Source organism: Calonectris borealis, chromosome 2 (assembly GCF_964195595.1).
Source record: "Calonectris borealis chromosome 2, bCalBor7.hap1.2, whole genome shotgun sequence".
Classification (NCBI taxonomy): domain Eukaryota; kingdom Metazoa; phylum Chordata; class Aves; order Procellariiformes; family Procellariidae; genus Calonectris; species Calonectris borealis.
This window is the reverse complement of record NC_134313.1, coordinates 47,546,307-47,567,981: the sequence shown is the minus strand read 5'-3', so window position 1 is coordinate 47,567,981 and position 21,675 is coordinate 47,546,307. Positions and strand designations below refer to the sequence as shown.

Here is a 21,675-nt window from a genome sequence, read left to right as displayed (position 1 = left end):
TAGTCCAGTAGAGGAAGTGGTGTTTCCCTTTGCAGTCCAGTTTCTGGCAATCCTGTAAGACAGATGGGCGTGGCTGAGTCACGGCATGTTCAGTCATGGCTTGTTCAGTGTCTTTATTTCCAGCAGTTCTTCTAGTCTATTGAATTCACAAGGCTGTTGGATAAGATAGGAACCAGTATTGTAGCAGCTGAATTAACAGCATGTATGTGGTTCAGTATCTGTTTCTTGACACCTTTTCTCTTCACCTTCTCATTCATACTTGTCTCCTAGCCTTTCCTACAACTGTTCCCTGAACTGCACGCTTAGCATCAGCAGAAAAGAAAGATGTGGTGGTTTAAAGAGAGAAGACTGAAAAATGTTCATTGATCTGCCGCTGGTGGTGTTGGCTCCTTAGAGGTGTATGTTCTCTCTCTTGTCTTCCCAATACCTCATATGTCAATCTTACAAATTCAGCCCCTTGCGAAAGAGGAAGTGAGATTTTGTCAGTGTACTGCTGGAGGCAGAAATTTTGGTTAAGAATCTGTATGCAGTACAACTAAGATGTAACTCCCCTATTTTAATAGATCCCAGCATGTTTCAGGTATGTCCGGTATAACCAGTAACTAAATGGATGCAATTAGATGCAGGGACTGAGCTCTCACTAAAATGCCTCCGGAGTAAATAAGCTATAAATTGTCATAGTCTGTTGCTTCCTACCAGAAATTAATTTCAGTAAGTTGGGATAAACGTTGCAGTTAGGTATCTGTCTTTATTGAAAAAAATACTAATTTTATGGTTTTAGCCCTGACTGGAGTTCCACACAGAATAATAATTTGGATTTCAACAATTTGTGTCTTTTCACCTGATTTGCCAAGCACTGAGTTGTTTTACTGCTGAGGATAGCAGACCTACCTGCTTCTTCTCTTTATGGTTTCTTATAAGGTAGAAATATGAAGAGTTTCTGTTCAGCAGAACAGAAAGATGACACCAATTTAAAAATGGAGGGGGAAGGAAGAAATGCTTTAACGTAATACATAATTAACGCAGGGTGTCAGTACCAATTTTGTTCCTAAATTGAAAAAAATGCTTAACAAGTTTCAAAAGAAGATGCAACTGTTGCATGGATAGTGCTAAAATCCACCCTTATGTTGGATAGGGTAAAATACTTTGAAGGATACATCAATTCATAAGCTTTGGCACATGACCCAACCTTTAATTCACGGCAGGTTGTTCCATAACAGTTTGCTGTACTATCTGTTGCATTTTCCTCTAAAGTAAGTAGACTCTGAATATTGAGTTCATCAACCAGTGTTATGTTTCTCTGAGAAATTTCTGTATTTTCAAATAAAGTTGGCTTCTGTTGTTTGTCATTTTAAACTTTCAAATGTTAGGCACTGAAATGTGAAATCTCCCTGTATTTGTCTGCAGTGTTGGTCACTATTGTGCCTGAGGGTTTTCTTTCTTCTTTTTTTTTTGTATTTATTTAAGTCCCATACTTCTCTAGCCTCTATCTCTCTCCTTTTTCCTCTACTTTTCACTGTATACTTTCTCTTCTTTTTGGTTTACACTCAGAAGAGAGGACCACCACTAACTGCTATACAAGAAAGTGTTTCAACTGCTAGACGTTGACAGGAAATGTAATAGTAAGAACCCTCTGCAGAGCAAGGAAGTCATAACTTCCTTCCTTTGGTTTTCCCTCCTCCAAAAAGACTGCCATCTAAAAGAGCCACCCACGTCTCTGAGGTTTTGAGGTCCTGAAACACTTTGGTAATTGCTGTGGTTGAAAGTTGAGTTCCATTTAAAGCATAATTTCAGTAATCACATTGAAGTGTTGAATATTTGCATTGCTTTTTTATTATTTTTGATGACTGCTTATGTATCAGAAATTAACTTTTTTCCCTGAGTTTTCTTCTCTTTAACAAGCACGGACTGCTGCTTGTATCTTCAGTGCTTCTGTCATGAATCTGTTCAGTAGCCAGCACTGGAGAATAACATAGGCAAATCCATGTTGAATCAAAAGTATTTTATATTACAATTTCAGTGTTTTAATGTAGTATATGTAATTTCTAATGTACTGTAGAAAACTGAATTATTAAAGTATGTAAATAAATTATTCAACAAAATAATTTCATCTATCTAAACAAAACTTAGGGAAAAAGAGCCAGCAGCTCTTCCTCCCTGTTTGTATTTTGACTGAGATGCTGGTTTAGTAGGCTCAGATTTTTACTTTATGATTTTGTTACTTTTATTACTCAAGTCTGAGAAAATACGGTGTTGCATAGCTTGTGCACTGCAAGATCATAGTAGGTCAACTAAAGGAAGAGCTAGCCTACAGTATCAACTTTATATTTGGATTGCTTGTCTTTTGGTAGTTGAAGCTTATGCAGTCTAGGTGATTATTACTGAATTTCTTTTCAGTTTTGAGTAAGATGTTTCACAGAGGGCTAGGAATTGCTTTATTTTTGAGTTCTTAATAACTGAGACTGGTAATAACTGCCAAAAGAAAACTGATTCGTTTTAGACTAAAATTGGGAGAGTAGGAGAGGAGGAAGCAGAGAAGTGCCAAGTCTTGAGTCCCTAGAGCAAAGCTGTGGAAGATGTTGGAAGAGAATCCTAGCATCTTTCTTCCTGTCCCCTACTATAAACCTTACATAGTCTTCCTTCTTTTCCTAGTTATGGGCATTGTTTTCCTTCTACTTTCTTTGATATTGCTGATATTTTCTCCCTGTAATAATTTTCCCCTGAACCTGTGGTATGATTATGAAAACTGAAAAATCCCCCAAACTATAAGCTGTGAATCAGGCGCATGTCACACACGAAGTTCTTGGACCAGAACTGTAGATGAAAGTTCATGCTTGCGAGACAAAATCTTCTTAGTAAGTTATGAGATAAGTTGTCAGATTAGAGTCAGTGAAATACAGTTTTGAAAAATCAAAATTTGAAGGTGTTTGATTTTTATAGTATAGCTTGTGGTATGAAATGAATGAAATTTCTATAGGATCAGAATAGATGTACTGAGGCTGTAGATACTGGTTTATCACTTTACTGGCTTTTCTTTTTATATAATTACAATGGCTTTTCTCTTTAATTTGTATGTTTTTATCAAAAATCGTAGAGCAAACATGTATATGCATGTGTGCACATATGGATGTATGCCATTTGACTTTGCAGTGAAGGGCTAAACAAGCCAGGAAGGTTAGAAGCAGAAGGTGACTTCTGTCTCCTGCTGAGCTGTAAAACTGAGAAGGAAGGTGGTTAGGTGAGCAGATGAAAGCAGCTTCTTCTGTACAGGGCAGCACAGTCATCATCTATGACGAGAATTGTGGGGAGGGAGAAGTAAATGCTATTTTATTAGTATCACTCGCTATCTTCCAGTTATTTTTCTACGGAGTAGTTTAAGACAATTTGTTAAATGGGTCAGCATTAATTTCTGCACGCGCTGCATGTATATTTTGCATTTTCTCAGCCATGTTTAAGAATATAAAATCTTTAAAATTCTCTGACTACTGTCTGGGTACGCAGCAGGCAGTTTGAAAACTGCAGAAAAGACGTACCAAAGTTAAGCAAGCAAAATTTAAGTTGAAAGGGATGCCTTTTGAGCACATTGGGTAATAAGAATAATTAAGGATACTAAGAAGAATTATTTTGCATATTATGTATACATACATATGTCTCTGTGTGTGTATATACACGCACACACACATATATAAAAGCATAATTATATAAGCGAAGCTTGAAGATGTGGGTTTACAGAAGAGAAGAGTACCTGTATGTAGAGGACTGCCTGTCGTAAGTCCGTCCTTTTGTGGAAGTCTATACTACAAAGCTCCATTGGAGTTACTGGTGGCCTTGCTATGTTGGTGATAAGACATCTGCATATTTAGTATGGAGCAAAACAATTTTAACCAAACATAGATTTCAGTTTAGCATGGGAAGTAGGGGGTTGAGTCTGTCATTTAGAATCTGATAGATGATTTCTGTCCTCCTGGCATGGATTCAGTCTTTTATTCTTTTTTTGAAGAAAAGTTATAAAATATTACAATACAGTCCTTGTCTCTGAAATAAAAAAATGTTATTCAAAATACTTTACATGTTCTTTTTTTTTATCCTTGAGCCTGTTTCTTCTCATTTCTTACTGTACTTTTCCTTTTTAGCAGTCTGTCCTTTTGTGATCAAAATTATTTTAATTTTTTTTAAAATAGTGACTAGTAATTACACTCACGGAGCAAAATTTTAAAGTTTTTATTTTGTATTCCGTAGCCAGAAAGGCTGTTTGTGCACATGGGGGCTAACCATGCCCCTTCACTGTAGCAAAGAGCCAGCTGTTCATCTCTTGTTCTGACTCTATAGCTGAAGAAGGATACACATATTGGATAAAATACACCCATTGTTCAAGTCAGACTGAAGTGAGATTTCAGTGTTGCTTGGCCAATAAAGAGAATGAATTTTATTCTTTCTGTAAGGGTAATGATTTTCCACAGAGGATGGCACTATGTCTTGCCATTTCTCCACTGTGATTGCCCCCACCTCATTTCCTCTTCTGCTAGGTTGAAGTCCCTAAGTGTAAAGAGAGAGTTAACTTTCTTGGAGGCATATAAATGGGTGGAGCAAGAGGGGAGCTCCTCACCAGGGACACTGACTGATACAGTGACAGCTCCAGGAGAGAACGTCCCCTTTGGTAGAGAAGGATCCTGGCAGGATGTGATTTGGAACTTGCAAATCCTTCGGGTGGCAAATGTCCCTGCCATTGGCCTGGCTGGTGTCAAAGAAAAGGATGGGGTAAGATGTTCAGGAGGCACTCTCGACACAACACTGCCTCTCTGCCTGTTTGTAAACAAATACTGTCATTTACTAATAATTAAGTGCTCCTAGTCCTAGCAGTAGGTGACCTTCTCCAAAAGGACACAAGTAATTGAAGAAAATGTACCGTATGTCTTAGATATTCTGATATGGGGTAGCAAGCTGGAAGAGAGTTAAAGAATAAGGGACAGCTTCATGTCCCTTGTGCAAATTTAAAAATACAAATGAGGGATCAATGTACAGTCTGTGTGGAGACGTGATTATACCTGCACTGCAACAACATAGCTTACTTGCTGTAAGTTGATAAATATGTGATCTCTGTATGTACACACATACATGCAGAGTTTGTGGTACGTTCATACCTGTGCTCTGCCCTTGCCCTTACGCTGCGTGTCGTGTGAGGAAGGCCACTTGTGTAACTGCCCGAGTTGTACGGAAGGCTATGCTCTCTTTTTGTAACTCTCCTTTTTCACGTCCCAGTTAGCAAGACCAGTTTGTTCCACTGGACATTGGCCCTCCTGTGACTGTAGAGAGGATATTGTTCTGTATGATACAGGACAAAAAATGTCGCCCTAATCGAGGATTCAACAAGTGGTCAATTTGCTGTAAAGTCTCTTTAATACCCAAGGAGTGTTGCTTTGTATGTTGTAATGTTCTCACTGTTAAAAACAAAACACAAAACAAAAAAAAAAAAACAGCCTCTGAGCTCAGCCTTCTCCTTTTACAGACTTGGTGATGATGCCCTCTAAGTCAGGAGGTTCATTTCTGTAAAAGAGCAGCACTTTGTCATTCTGGTCTGTTCATTAGTGTGGAGAACACGACTACAGATAGCAACATCATCTCTTTCATCTGCCAGCTTGTTACCTGAATCGTGAACCGCAAGCTTTATTCCACAAGATCCAGTCTGAGATTTACATTCGTAAAACTTCTTACAGTGCTGGTCCAAAGGCATCACTATTAACACTGAATCATAGATGATACCCGGTGCTTTACAAAAAAACATGGGAAGAAGTTCACTGCCTATAGATACCCAAAGTCAAACTGCTTAAGGATCCAGAGAAGGATGAGGGAAATACAGAAATAAATAAGCTTAAGCAGAAGTGAGCTAAAAGCAGAACTTTAAAGGAGAGTTTCTGTGACCCCTTGAAGAGAAGCAGCATGTTGCAACATGCTTCAGCCCTGTACCAGAGTGTGCCTTTTCCTTCTCCTAAAATGTTGAGTTTAGAAGCTAATATTACTTTTAGCAATCATTTTTTAGAGCTGTTTCAGAAATAGTGGCTTCCTTAATTGGAAGGATCGAGACAACTCGATCTTGGAGACAATGTGGGGTTAAAATCCAGATCTCTCTGTTTCGACTAAACAGAACAGAGAACTAGGACAAGATAACTGAGAGCTTTAACTCAAAAATGCATGCCTCTTCAAGTTGGTTATCTGTAGCTATTTCCCCTCCCTCGGCTGTTTTCTTGGCCTCTCCCTCAGATGTTCCTGCCTGTCCTGCAAGGATGCCATATCAACTGACAAGGCAGCCACTTTTTTAGCTTTGCATGCTAAAGCTAAAGAGTCTGCAGCATCTTACCTTCATGTGCTGGGCTGTTAATTTTATGTTTGTTTCTAAATTAAAAGTGGGTGACTTGCAAAATATGTAAACTAAACATAACTAAATGAGCAGCTGTTTAGGAAGGAGACCGTCCTCTGCATGCGTACTTAAGATCACAAAATCTCGCCTGTTTCTTTATATCTGATAATTGCTGACTTTCCTGAAAGCAGTTCCAATCAGCTGTTAGAGAAAAGCAAGAAATGAAAACGTTAGAAGCAAAACTTCTTTTTTTTTAATCTATCAGTTAAAATAGTTAAAGGCTATTTTTTAAAAGAAGTTGTACTGATATCTCTGTCCTTCCCAAGCTAACATTTACCCCAGTTCCCCTGAATTTTATCATGTAGCAGGCTGTTCGTGCTACAGGGATTAAATATGACTTGCTTGCCACTGAATGTGATACATCCCTTCCCTCCCTCTCCACCCTGCAGCAGAAATGATGGAGATTTAATTAGACCAAATCAAAACCAGCTTCCAGAAAACAAATATGATTTAAAATTGTTTTCATAATCATGCAATGGTTTAAATTATATTTCTTAATGAATCTTTTCAATATAACATATAACACTGGAAAACATTTTAAACCTGATTTTATTGGTCTTTTTGAAGGGCATTAGGACTTTTTAGTCTGATAGACAGTCTGTGGCCTCCAGTAGTGCCTGTAAAAGTTCCTGGACAAAGTCAAGACTCTGAAATGGTAAGTCTTGTTATTATGGAAATGTATTTTTTCACTCACAACTGCTATTTTTGTTGGTCATGTAATCGTGTTTACTTTGGGAATCAGATTCTCTCCCTGTCTTTAGCTACTGAGTTTTGTTTTACTGGTTCTGGCACCCTCCTAGGCTAACCTGAAGCCCTCTGGATCAGCAGCATCTTTCCAAAATGATTCAATTAGCCCCTTATTAATCCTCTAGAGCTAGAATGGTAGGATGTCCAGACAAATTATTCCTCTCCTCTCCTTGCAGGAGGAAAGAGGTATTAGATAGCATGGAGCCAGCTGAGAAATCTATATACAAGGATATTAACTTGTTCTTTGAAGCACTTTTCAGCCTTAAATTCAAAAGCACTTTTCTGAAGATTAACTTCTGTGAGGACGGACAGACTGCTGGAATCAGGTGTCTTACGAGTTAGGATGGTTTTGACTGATGTTTGTCTCATGTGAAGACAGTCAAAGGATGAACACAAAAATAATCTACTAAAAAGTAATGAATGTTTCTGTGATTTTAGGGGGTGGGGAGGTATTAAAATGGATTTAAAGTATGTTACTATACATTTGCAAATCTAAAATTGCATCTTTAATTTTCCTTTAATTAGCTTTTGTATTTGAAAAGGAGTTCTGTCATATCAAGTGTCATTTTGGTAATACGAGGTCATTTGAGAAGCTTCTGGATAACCAAGTGCTTGTGCTGTCCTGCTGTTCTTGTATAGCTGTTCTTTGGGGAAGAAGTTTGTAGTATTAAAAATGTATGTTATTGCCTAGGGGAGTCCATCAGGATGCAAATTCTAGAAAAGAGGAAAAAGCTGGAAATAAACAAGTTTCAAAACCAGGGGACATTAAGTGTGGCTATTCCTAGTTATTTCTAAAGTCTGAGAAGTTCGTTGCATTGTGCAGGGTTTTACGTTGAAGAATAAAAAGTTCAGACCTTCGTTATATATAAAAAAGAAGACTGAAACTGGGTGAAATGGCTGTTCGCTCCTTGACTCTCCCTTTCATCTAGACATTTCGGAAGTCTCAGAGGAATGGATTGTTTTGTGCATTAAAATACTGTGGACAACAGAATGGGAATATCCACGGATGGAGCAAAGCTCTTAAATGTTGTTTAGCGTTGTTATGACTCTCATTTGTTCTTCATTTTCTCTATTTTATTAGCAATCTAAAAATGGAGGAAACTTTCCATAATCATGTAATTTACGCTTCTGTCATGGGTTTGAAATATTAATTCATTCCACAGAGGATCAAGGCTTGCATTCTACTGCTGCAGGTTTTTGGCTGAGTGGACTTTTTTCCGTTGAGATACATTTTTCTTGATACAAACAGTATAGTTTTATGCACAGTTTTATTGAAGCAGTTTTATACATAGGTACGTAAATAACATTGCCAGCACACTGATAATATAGTAGGAAAGAGATCTGTAGAACTGATTTCTTTTGAGCCATATGTACATTCAAATACCTTCTTTAGTGCTGTTAGAGGCAAACAGCATTTGATTTGATGTCTTTTGCTTTTTTTCCCTCCTTATGCAGATTTTTTTTTTAATGGGTGGGCAGCTGTCTTTAATAGATTCATATTTCTTTTATTAAATGAAATGCTTCATTAACAACAAACATTGCTAGAAGAATATTTTACCATATCCGCAATAAAAATTATTTTCTAGCATTGTCTTTTTTTTTCCTGAGAAGCCTTTCTAGTTTTGGACCTCTTTAAGTGGTGATTGATAAAGTTGTTACGTCACGGTACTTTTTAAGGGGGAAAGAAAAATCTGGCATAACACAAAGAGAGCAGTTCTTGTAGCTGTTGCATTCCTGTTCTTCATTATCTCCTTGTGCTGTCCTGGATTTAATTTGGCAGCTTTAAAAGTTTGTCAGCTGTTTACTATCACAAAAACCCACCCACATGCAAAAGTCCCCAAATCTCAGAAAAGTTACGGATGTTAAAAAAAAAAACAAAACAAACAGGGCACTCCTACCATGTAATAAAAAAATGCAAAAACAACAACAAGCATCCTGAAATTATCAAAGTGTTTGCCAAGTGTGCCAAATCATGAGATGTTTTTGTGATGAGGATCAATGTCAGATTATGGAAAGAATGATATGCACAAGCTGATTTCAGTTATGACTTGTGAATGTCAGTTTATTAACTCAACTTCTACTTCAGAGAGTCATTGTTATTAACCATATAATTTTGTTTTCCCATCCCTCTTAAAATGTAAATTGTGTGGTTCGTTTCGGCTATTATTATAAAACCCGACTGGCCAAATTAAAGTGCCTTTTTTAAGCTCACATTTCTTTTCCTTACTTTTTAATAGATGACAACTAATCTTCCTCCTCCCAGCTTCTGTTATATTCTTACTGTTCAGTCTAGTGAAATACATGTGGAAGTGGATGAGGAAGAACAGATTTCTAATTTGTATCACCCACCAGCTGTTCATGGTCTAAAGGAAATTCTTCAGGTAATCTGCTTTACAAGTCAGATAACAAATACTTTGTACCACTGAATTTCTGGTATCGTGTTTGTCTCATTCCCTGTTTTTGTACTGTTTTCAGATCGGTGGTTGTAATGAACGTTGTAGCTTTTGGGCGCGGGTGCTGTATCTAAGGCTGCAGGTAATCTTTTCACTTAGCAATGAATTAAACATAAAATCAACATCATGTTTATGTGAAGAAGCCACGATTTATCTTGTTTAGGGGAAAACTCAAAACCTTCCTGGATTATCTTCAAGAGTTGTATGAGCAGAATTATCATCAGGTCTAAAATGCTTGTGAATGGCTAAAATGAACTGCATCTCCAGTTTCAATACCATCCAGTCTAGAAAGTGAATTATTTCTGAATAAATTGCTATCTAACTAGAGGTAAGGGAGCTTGCAGCAAGTTTGTTGAGACTCGGTTTATAGCTAAATGCTATCCTTGGATACATAGCAAAAAGTTGCCAGTCAGTTGAGTGTCTGGGGATAGAATTTAACAGATGATGGTTATATAAAAATACAGTTTTGCTCTTTGCATGCAAGTGTGTGCACTATTTTTGTTGACTTAATAGAAGCCCCTCAGGCAAATTTGGCTTTTATGGTCCAGTAAGTAGAAAGGAGGAACTCTTAGGTAAATACATCTGCCATCCATACTGTGTTGGAAAGCTTATAATTATGTTTTATTTATTTGTCTCTGAATGATGCTACAATTTTCTTTCAAAATGTTGCTAACTCCCTCAGTAGTTAAAGGAATTTTTTGTTGCTGATTTATTTATTTTTTCCTGGCGACTGGATCCTCAGTACAGCCAGCACTGAATTCTGGTGGAGAATAATTTGCAATTGTCCATCAGCTCCACAAGAAACAAAGTGTGAATCAAAGCCTATGAACCAAAGACAAAGAAATTCTAGAATGGCCAGCAAAATAGCTGGACATCCTTCCCACCCGTGTGAGACATAAATTTAATTTAGGTCTTCCCCTTTTGCTTCAAAAGCCAGTGAGTTATGATTTGATTTTTAGGCAGGGAGTACTTTTAACTCCTAAGATGAGGGGTATCTCTTGTGTTTTCTCCATGCTAAGTGAGAATTTAACAGAGCATTTGCAAACATGAAATTAGGACTAGCTTGATGGGATCTTTGGGGTGCTAACAGAAAGATGGACACATACAGGTGTAAATTTCTATTTCCAAGAAACCTGTTCTATTAAAAAATAAAATAAAATTACAGACTAGTGGTATCCTAGCCAAACATTTTTGTATTCAGGAATGTCTACATCTGAGATGCTGTGGGTCATCAGTATTCTTGTGTAGAAGCACTTCATCACTAAATTAGAGAAAAGATGAAGCATGCAGGAACAGATGTGATACTGAAGAATGGAAGCTTGTCTAGCAGAAAAAAAGGTTTATGATTTCTTCTTGCTACTAGGAGGTTTATTAGCGGTTTTTTTAATGGCTATTCACTTATTGAACTGTAAGCACTAAATTTTCATAAGTGAACAACATGAGTGCTCATAAATTTTTTGAAAGTCATTTTGGAAAAGCCATAGAAGATACTCTTCTTCAGCATAACTTCTGGATAACTGCTCTAGGAATGTAAAGGTGTTTACCTGCTGTTAGTGTGTTGCTTGCCTAATCCTCCCAGAAGAAGGTCAGGAACAGGGGCTTGTTTACTGCAGTTGCCTTTGCCAAGGGGACATATCCTTCACATGCAAAATCATCGAGTTGTAATAAGTGAGGAAGGGACTATGATTTGGTTTATTTTGCAGATTTATTGTTATTAGATAATCTGCTACGTGAGGTAATTCAAAGGTACTTTAAAAAATAGTATTTACTCTATGTAGCTACAGTATTCTGAGATACTTCATTTGTGTGAAGGAGGAGTGGAAGTATGCTTTTATTATTACTCAGAATCTGTTCTGTGGTACAGAAGGAATATGAGGAAATATATTCCATCTGTGGTTAAGGAGCTGTCCTTCCTTATAACTCAATCCTGCTGCTATTTGTCTGTTGTGTCCTCTCTGTTCAGAACAAATTGTCACACATAGCTAGATGATGATTTTATACTAACTTGTGATTTTTGCTGTTATTATTATTTAATTTTTGGATGATTCTTCTGAAAGCCAGCTTTTAATGTGTTAGTAATTCTCATGGGACAGCTGTAAAAATTCTTTCTTTGAAGCTGTCCTAATGCTATCTACGCAAAGGAGGAACTTGAATGTATGTAGTTACTAGGCAAAGAAACAACATCAATACAATAGGAACCATATATTGTATTAAGGCATAACCATAATATCTGAGTTAAGAATTTCCCCAGTCATTATTTACAATTGCTACATTTGTTCTAAGAGCTGCTAGCATGAAAAAATCTAATTTTAGTGTGGTTAACGATCTCAAGGTTTGAATTCAACTGAAGACAAAAAGTTGGGGTTCTCATTACATTACCTTATGCTAGAGACATGCAACTTTGAGAATAAAATACTTACATGATATGTGTCTCTCCAATCATTGCAGTATTTTAATTTCATTTAAATGTTTTAAGTATGAATTTTTAATCAGCAGACTAATTGAAAATAGTAACAACGAATTTTAAATTAAGAAAGTAATTTCAGGTAAATATTTTCAAATATTAGAATCTTAAAAATTGCAAGTTGCTTGGACTGGTAAGTGTGAAATATGCTTTGTTACTAAGCCCATTTTTTCTAAAGCATGGGAAAATTTACATACACAAACAGATATTATAAAAGCTGTGTTTAAAAAAAAAAGAAGGAAAGCATGAATCGTCAAATTGGAACCCATCTGATTTTGTTAGAGACCCTGGAAATAAGCGCTGATGTGTATATAATGGCTGTCTAGTCTGTCTTGTTCATCATCCCAGTGTGAAAAATTTTTAAAACTCTATTGATTTTGTGATAATTATTTTCAGATACGAAGCCTGAGATGAAATGTAGATATTTTGTTTGTGACATCAGTAGTTGTAATATACCTTAATTTAGGCACACTAGAATATTTTTATACCTTTCTTAGGTGGAAAACTTACATTGTCATTGTGGATTCCTATGTTTTTTACTTATGAGCTATCTACTTTCCTCTTTCTATGCATCATTCAAATATTTAGAGATGTTTGTTCAACAGAAAGAAAAACCTCCAGCTTTGTAGCTTACAGTAGCTATTAGCCAAGGACTGGACAGTAGCTATTAGCCAACAACTGGTGCTCTTAGGAGTCAGATAACAGTACATGGAAAACTTGCTCACACAGGAACAATATTAGTAGTAATATTAGTAGAGGTGTTAGCCTTTCTTTTTTTTTAAGGCAAATTTTATATAAAATTTGTTCAGCCAACTAACAGCCAATTAACTTTATATATATGTATATATATAAGTATATATGATATAATTTTTTAATATAAAATATATTTTCAAATCCCTAGTACAGTCCAAGTGAGTTATGATAAGGCATGATAGTTGATAGAGGTAAAGCCAAGATTCCAGTAGGTCAACCTCGGAAAGTTAATTTAAGGTAGAGGTGTTTGTATCTGCAGTAAGGAATAATGAAAAATTCCAATAAAGCTTTGATTCATTGTCCTGTGTGAGCCCTAAATGTAATAATTTCTGTCAGTTTTATTAGTTATTTAAATATGAGGATGTTACTTAGTCTTTCCTTCTACTAAAAATTAACAACTGCATTCCAAATTGTATCTTTTTTTTTTTTAAAATAATAGACAAAACACAGTGTTCCTATAAATCAAAGAGAGATTTGGTTGTTTGTGACTGACTCCGCATTGCAAAATGTGGGTCATATAATTCAAAAAGTTGTTGCTGTGTCAGTGGCTGCATCGTGTGTTCTCAGTACAGAAGTCACAGAAGCCCTCAGCATTGCCTCACGACTCGTCTTCTTCAAGGATGCGCTGTGGGGAAATGGTAAGCTTTATGCATGGTTTTGAAGCAGTTGGAATCAAACTGAAGTAGCATCCTAATCTCTGACACTGCAATACGTGACCTACAGAGACTTTCCTTCTTAGATGAAGATGAAACATTGCAAGTTTGGGATAAGAAAGTCGAAAGCGGTTGTAATTAGAGTTTTCCCATAAGGTTTCTTTTTAATATTTTTGGCTTGATCTCCAAAGTAAATGAGAAATTCAGGGATCTTGCTGTATGTCCGCCAATGTTTCTGTCAGTCTTCCCTGATAGCTGTGGAATCTAATGACCAGTGTCAATCAAATTTGCTAGCTGACAGAAGACTCAAAAATATTAAGAAACTTGGTTTCATTTGTTTTGATATTCTTGCAGAAACTTGTTTTATTGACCATAACTACTTCTAAAAGGAGCAAGAGGGTGAGTCTGGAGACATGTGTGTCCCTAGATACAGAAATTTTACAAACTCTCCTACACCATCTTAGCTGTGAGCCTTCGCCACCATAGAGATCATGTAATGATGGTAGTTCACTTTACATTCATTTTTAGTTGCTCTTTTTTGAGATTCAGGTATGGTTCTGTATGGTGCCTGCATGTGTAATTCACATCTCACGCCTTCAGTCACTTCCAAAATGCAAGTGAACTGGAAGCACCAACATGGGTAAATGGCTGCGTGTCCCAAAGCAAAAATCTCTTCTTTGGAGAATAAAGCATTGCATGCACCTACTCTTTGTAATCTTTGAAACAAAGTAAGACCACCTGAAGGGGTGCCCAAGCTTATTACCAGGGAATAGACAGTAACATTGTGTTTGCAGGGAGTGTGGTGCGATGCAGAGTGGAATCGGACTCTCTTCTGCCATGTTAGAATTTTTAAAACATCTTTTTTCCCTGGGAGCCGCAAAGTGTAACGAGAGCATGATGCATGTATTGCTGAAAGCAAAATATTTTGTCATTGAGAAAACCTGATGGAGTCTATCCATCTGTTTAGTAGCTGGCAGAGATCGTTGTCTTTATTGGCCATGACAATTAACATGGTCACCTTTTTCCTTGTTACTGTACTGAATTGAAATGTCTTTGTTGGCAGGTAGGATTATTTGTGTTGAACGTACTGTTCTCTTATTACAAAAGCCTCTTTTGTGCTCGGCTGCTGGTGCTGACCTCAGTGAGCTGACTGGCCCTGTCAGACTTGATGAGCTGGATTCTACAACACAGGCCAACTCCATTTGTGCTGTAAGAGGTTTGTATGGCCTTTCCTGAAATGAATGCTGTTAATTATTTGTGCTCACTTTAATCTGTTAGGTCCTCATGTTGATCTCCTGCACAAACAGCATGGAGGGATAAAAAAACACAGTATTGCTGTGGGTCATTAGCATATTTAAGTTTTTATACTTCTTTGTGGGCTCTGTTTGCCTTTTGCTGGCCAAGCTCTGCTCCCACTCACTCATACCCCAGAATAAATGTTTGATGCACAATCTGTTTTACTATATTCTTTCCTTTGCTGTCTTCTTTCAGGAGCCTTCTGTTCACACCAGCCTTGTTGATGTTGGCAACAATAAAGTATACCAATACTTTTTAGGCAGATGGATAAGATATGTTAGCCAGATCCTGAATGGTAGGGGTTAGTGTCTGGAGCTTTGCTGCAATGGGGCAATTTAATATTTCACCATAGTCATCTAGCATAACGTGGCCAATATTGGCTCACCAGCCACTTTGGATCATTGCTTTGTCTAATATTTCAGTCCTACCATTAACCATGCAGAAAAATTTCTTACAATGTATTTTCTAACATTTCCTAATCATGCGGAAACATTTCCTACTGTGTATTTTCTAATGCTTTGTCCAGTCAGCTTCTTAAACCTCCTAGTTGTATAGTGCCTATAGGGAAAAGTCCTTAAAAGCCCAATAACTCTTGGCTTTTAAAGACAATTTCTTTTCTTAATTTAACTCTTAATGATTCCAGTAGCCCTTGTAGAAAATTCTTGGTACTGTTTTACATTTACACCTTCAAGTATTCACTGGAGCATTTTAAATGAGCCTTAAAATAATAGCAAATAATGGTTACAAATAAATCCTTCCAGCTGTAGCGTGATGCACTGAAAAGACAGTTTGAAACCACGCAAAGCTGTTACTAAACATACCTTCTTTTATGGTATAGCCACGAGTTAGCAATGTCTCTGTGATTAATAAATGAGCACCTTGCAGTGACAAATCTTGAACTCTAACAATGCATAATGAAAACCAAGCACAACTAGAGGCACGTCATTCAAAGCCCGGGTTGTTACGTACATCTCACATCGATATTGTGAGTTACTTGAAAGATATTTCTGTCACTGGGTGTGAAATACTTTTTAGCTTTTTTTTTTACCCTCTCCAATAGTTACGCTAAGAATTATCACTTCTCCACTCTTTATTTTATAACCAAGTATGAGAAGTGCCTGTCTTCTTTTGTCCCATGGACAGTGTACATAATAGGATAAAGCAAACATTTCTCTGTCCTTTCTTTTTCCAGTAGAACAAAGAAAATACAACTTTGTGATCTATTGTGTAAACAAGTACTTACTTTACACACATGGGAGGTGTCACACTTTCCCTGTTCTGTATTACAGATGGAAGAATGACAAACAGAGAAATTAATCCTACAACCTTGTCTTGCTTCAACTGAAATTTGTCCAGGGTACTATTATCAGTGTGTTCCCACACATTTGTACCAATGTAGAATATAAAGTGTCGTCTTTATACCTATGCTAATGCTATATGTAGATGATAACTCTCACTTTTATGTGTAACTAAAATTATTTAATTTTCACATTTAAGATATATATCCAGTGTTTTGGAATTTGGTTAGTTATTGCCTACATCTTTTTACTGAAGAAGTAAAACGAATAGCATTAACCCTACTTTGTTGGTGGGAGCATATGTATTTGATGGAGTAACCCATGAAGGAAAATTTATAATCTCTAAAATTCAGTCACTCTTAACTCTTACAGTTAATTCGCTCTGTCTCTTAACCCAGAGAGTTGTTAGTCTGGCTTTCAATGAGAAGCAGTATTACCTCGTTCATTCTTTTTCTTTGTGCCCTCCTTTCACTTCCTGTACTTTTGGTCACCTACGTATGGTGTACGTGGGCCTCCTCTCGCCCAACACTCAAAAAGGCTGCAAAGGCTTTACTCTACCCCTTCTTGAAGGAGTGCTCCTTCTGCTCCTTTGCAGTCGTGGCTGCTCCTCATGGCTGTCAGGGATTCAGCAGGCTCAACCTTCCCTAGAAAAACTTCTTTTTAACCAGTGAAAATTGCAAGTGGTCATTCAAGTCCCCATCCACAAATGCAGCAATTGGTCACAGAGCTTCCAGGAGTGCCGGGGTTGGGGAGGGGCACAGGCTGTGCTGCCTGCTGGGTTTTAGGTCGATCGGTCATTTTTTGGAAGGTGTATAAACAGGATAAGTTAGATTGGAAGGAACCTCTGAAATTCCTCCAGTCCTACCTCCTGCTCAAAGCTGGGCCCTGAGCAACCTGGTACAACTCTAGAGCTGGCCCAGCTTTAAAAGGACAATGTTGCAATCCAAGCAGATCCACTAAAGTTGTCAGAAATCCTTGTTTCAGAGACGTCCAGTCATATCAGCTCTGGAATGGAATGTGTTGCTCTTTAACAGCTGAGTGAAAACCTGTGGTTGCTTTCTACTGGAAAGTTTATTCTTCTTTTAAAGATGAGTCTGTGGTTCTCACCTGTGAGCTCAGGGTTAATAGATTTATTTTCTTATCACTACACATTGCAAAGTAATTTCTAACCTCTTTTTGCTGTATAGTAGCAGTCAGAATGACTTAAATGTTGGCAGTTCATACCGCACAGAACTGTTTTTTCTCTTAACTATGCTTATGAGCAAATGCTAGTTAGTCCATATGACATATGTGATGTGGGAATATTACTTGATTAATGATATTTGCTAGTATATGACTCACCACCAGTGACTGAATTTTGACATTGGATATTTTCATACTCAACACCCTTACACAGGGGTAGTTTTTTTTTCAGTTTCCCTCTTAACAGTGTGAACAAAATGCAGTCAATCAGCTTACCTAGGTTTCTCTTTTTGATTGAACTTTTCCCCTTCCTGTCCATTAATCAGGGTAACTGATTGGAAAAAAATACACATTCATTTTTTGAACGTTTCAACCAGATTATTACTTGTAATCCTCAGCCCTTTTCTGCATTCCTCACCAGAGACCTGGTTTTACAGGTGTTGTCCTATTATCAGTCTCTTCTTAATGATGTCAGCCACAACCCATAAAAATAGACGAGAGGTAAAAATCAAGTTTTGGCTACGTGCGTTTCCATTTAAAAAAAGGATCTCGGGAAAACATCCAGAAGGTTTGTGAACGTCAAGCAAAATCTAGTCTTGACAAAGATGTGCAGCAGTTCAACAGCTTAAACTTGAGAAATCACTTTGCATGCAGGATGCACAAGACTGTCCCTAGATTATTAGATCTGTTGCCACCTTCAGTTGTGTTTGTTCTGACTTCAGTGATCTCTGGTGGTTTTCTCGAGGGAACGCTGTGTTGTCTTGAAAATAAACATCTCCACTAGACATAATCTCGTCAGTATGATCCTGATTCATTTTCTTCTCATGTACGTGTATTACTTGTGCACCGGCATCCTGCAGGTGCAACATGGCACACAATTGGGGGAAGTTAAAAGGCTTAGAGAGAAACAGATCTGTTAGAAAAGGGGATTTTGTTTTGTTTTGTTTTTAAAATGATTTTTTAATTAAAAAGGAAACCTATCCAGCAAACTAATTGGTAGCTTTTCTTTTCCGTGATCAAGAGAAACGTGCCCATGCTGTGGCAGAAAGCATCCTACCTTGTAGTAGCAAGTGCTGATGGAAACTCCCAGTTTATCACAAAAACTGAAGAATCAAAATTATTCCTGTAACAGTCCAAGGGGTTAAATGCACAGAACTGCTTATTTTGTCAGTCAAATCCGTGTTGTTTCGTTATATGCATAGAAATTGGGTCATAAATGTTGTATTTGAGAAGTACCTTTCTTGATCTTCAGACTTGATGTCCTTTGAATTCCCAAAGAAAATTACGGTTTTGTTGTTTATGTGTAGCTGCCTCCTTCCTGTCAGTCCTTGTCCCAGGAGAGCCAGGAAAGCAAGGGATTAATGCCCTGTCTTACAGACCAGACAGTGTAAATGCTCCCTAGTGTCCAAGGGTTTCTTTTGTTGAATGTGGTATAAAACTGTGAGATTCTTGCTCAATGGGAGCTGGAATTTTTAGTCTATACTTCTGTTGAAGCAGTGAGGGTTTATTTTAGTGCAATTTCATTCTTACAGGTGATCCGCTTCGTGTGCTTCAAAATACTTAGAAGTATTTTCTCCATAAATAATGCTCATAATTTCAGCATATCATTACCATAAAACATAATACACTCTTTATTGGCTTCTCATAAAACTCTGAATATATTTTTTCTTGCCAAAACTAGCAAGGCCCTTTATATTAGTCCAAAGTATCTTTGGCATTCCCTTCTTAGACACACACGTAAATCTGTGGGCCAGATCTAATCTCTGTTAAATCAGTATAAATGAAGAATAACTCTATTGTTAATGGAGTTTAACCTGCATCGTTGTTTTCGAAAGGGATTGGGTCTTCTCATTGGTTTGTGTTACCTAAATATCGCTATCAAGCTATCTGACCTGATGATTTTTATAGCTATTTATTGCCAAGGAAACATCAGAGGACCAGAAAGAAAACAAAATAAAACAATAAAAACAATAAAAAACAGAAAAACAATAAAACCCAAACCAAAAGAACTGAACCTGTTTGGAAAGTTAATTATCAATTATCTACCTTCTGGTATTTTTAGAATGTAACACACTTAGCCATGCTGCCATCCCTTGTTGGGAGGGACGAAGGAGAAAGGAAGTGAGATTGTTGGAAGAACTGATGCTTGCTCCGACGACTCTTATTCTTAAGCTGAGAGTCAGAAAGGATCAAACCTGCTGTGAAGCCAGTAGTGACTGTGTTTGCTAGCTTACCGTTAGTATTTTGTAAGAATTTCATCTTCTGCAGGTACTGTTGTTGGAGTCAATGAGAGCACTGCTTTCTCCTGGCCTACATGCGACAGATGTGGCAATGGAAAGTTGGGACTGTGTCCCCAGGACAGGTGAGAGTCAGCATGCTCCAGAGCACTCCAGGTGTTTTGCAGATGTAGCCATAACAGCAATAGGTGATGCAATGATTCCTGCAGGCACAGGCTGCGCTTTGTTCCTTCCTAGAACTAAGACGTAGTATTTTTATTGCTGATGAACTGATAAAACCTGCAAGGTTAGATTAATTTATTAAGAAAGATACAAGTAGATATGAAATGGTTTGAATTTGCAGTTATCACATTTTTTTCCAAACTAATCTTAAAGTTTTGCTTATGAAGATTTCATAGCCCACTGCATTATAATATTAGTTTTAATAAACATCCACATAAATCACAGGTCTGATTTTAAGCTCCTTTAAAAGTAGCTTCTTGTCTTTGTCTACCCTACCTTGTTACCCTGTGTACCACCAATTCATCTCATTTTTATATTGAACTGTGATCTTGCTGTAATTTACGTAAGTGTGAAAAAGTTGCGTTTCAGACCTATTAAATTTATAACCTTTCTAAAAAGGATGTTGAATAATTCTGGGAGTATGACTGTCCCAAATGTGAAGACTGATCCTACAGGACCTGTTAGCACCTGAAATGCTGAACCTGCGTCACACCGGCATGCTCTTGGAAAGCCTCCCCTTCAGCTGCTTAGCCAGCTTGCTCCTGCAGAGTCTGAGATACCTGATGGGATAAAAACACGAGAGAATAAGAGAGTAGTCAGAGTGTAAAAAGAAGGAAAGGGGGGTTCTTTCTACTGGAGAAGCTTACAAAAAGCATAAGGAGGAGTTGGGTGGGTTTGATCCCATTGAAATAGATAACTTTTTCCTAAATATGAGAAGCTTTACTGTTTACACTTTGTTATGTATAGCCTCCCAGGGAAAAGGGCTGAAAATAAAAAAAAAGTTGTCCTGTATTATACTATCATGCAAAAAATAAGGATGTGTGTATGTTCACATAATGGTGCAGTTCAATTAAAAAAAAAAATCTCTACTGTGAGGGACACTTTTGCTTCATTTGGACAACAATGTAGCATTGATATTTGTTTAAGACATTATTCCAACAAGCACTTGTAGCTGAACTTAATTTTATGCATATGACTTAAGTGTGTGCTGAAAATGTTGAATGTTTGCTGAATGAGGGCCTAAATCAGTAAGTCACTTGGGCCAAATCTAAACTACAAATTCTCTTTTGCCATAACTTCTAGAAGATTATGAGATTAGTATTTGCTTAAGTGGGGTGACTATAAATAGCAACCTCCCCCCATGTTGCCAAAACTTATAAAAGGAAGATCCTTTTGCTAGAAGAGTTTAGGTCCTCCAAGAGAGTTACTTAGTTCTACCAACAGAAGAGCTCTATTTGCTATTATCAACTGAATCTCTATGAGGGCTTTTCTACTAAAAGTCTACCAGCAAAGTATTTTAGAGAATAAGCTAGCTGGTTTTTTGTGTGCTTTGATTTACAACTGATAGCTTTTCAATTTCTCTTTGTTTTTCCATCATTATTTGCGTGTTTCAGAGAATTGCTATACTGCAACCAGTGCTCTGAAGTTGTCATTTCACCAGTTTTGAAAATGCAGCTGGAAGTCTTCTTGAGTTGTCCATCCCGATCTCAAAGTACAGTAAAAGTAAAGGTATGGCACGAAATGAGCTTTGGTGTATTGAGTATAGTGAGGCTAGATACGCAGACACATAGGTACTCAAGGCCACACTTTTATAAACAGCTCTGTCAGAAGAAAAATCAAAAGATGTAGAGTATCCCATAATTTAATCTGATATTAAACTTGTGTTTCATTGGACTAAGAACCCAGTTCCCAGATCTTACTCAAATAGTACGGTCAGTAAGTTCACCCTGAGGTTTGCAAACTGTTTTATGGTCCAGCTGAAGGGCTTTGTTGGGTTGAGCGTTGGGAAACCTCAGTCTCCACAGCCTACAAGGAACGTGTATTTTCAGACTCCCATTCTGAACATCTTTTGTGTCAGCCTTCCTCTGTTTTCTTGGCCAGAGAAACAAAACCAGTCTATATTAAAATGATAGATCTTTGTTCAACGTGACTGTTTTAACCTGCGAACAGAACGT

At 37.3% G+C, this 21,675-nt stretch overlaps 1 protein-coding gene across 1 annotated transcript in view; it reads left to right on the top strand.

The window, feature by feature from the left end:
* SPIDR (scaffold protein involved in DNA repair) overlaps positions 1-21,675 on the top strand; it is a 202,656-nt gene that overhangs the window by 177,610 nt on the left and 3,371 nt on the right. Inside the window, exons 12-18 of the mRNA XM_075141899.1 lie at positions 6,983-7,070; positions 9,400-9,543; positions 9,638-9,697; positions 13,272-13,470; positions 14,549-14,701; positions 19,530-19,623; positions 21,115-21,229. Of these exons, the coding sequence (XP_074998000.1) occupies positions 6,983-7,070; positions 9,400-9,543; positions 9,638-9,697; positions 13,272-13,470; positions 14,549-14,701; positions 19,530-19,623; positions 21,115-21,229 (853 nt within the window). The remainder of the gene's footprint in view (positions 1-6,982; positions 7,071-9,399; positions 9,544-9,637; positions 9,698-13,271; positions 13,471-14,548; positions 14,702-19,529; positions 19,624-21,114; positions 21,230-21,675) is intronic.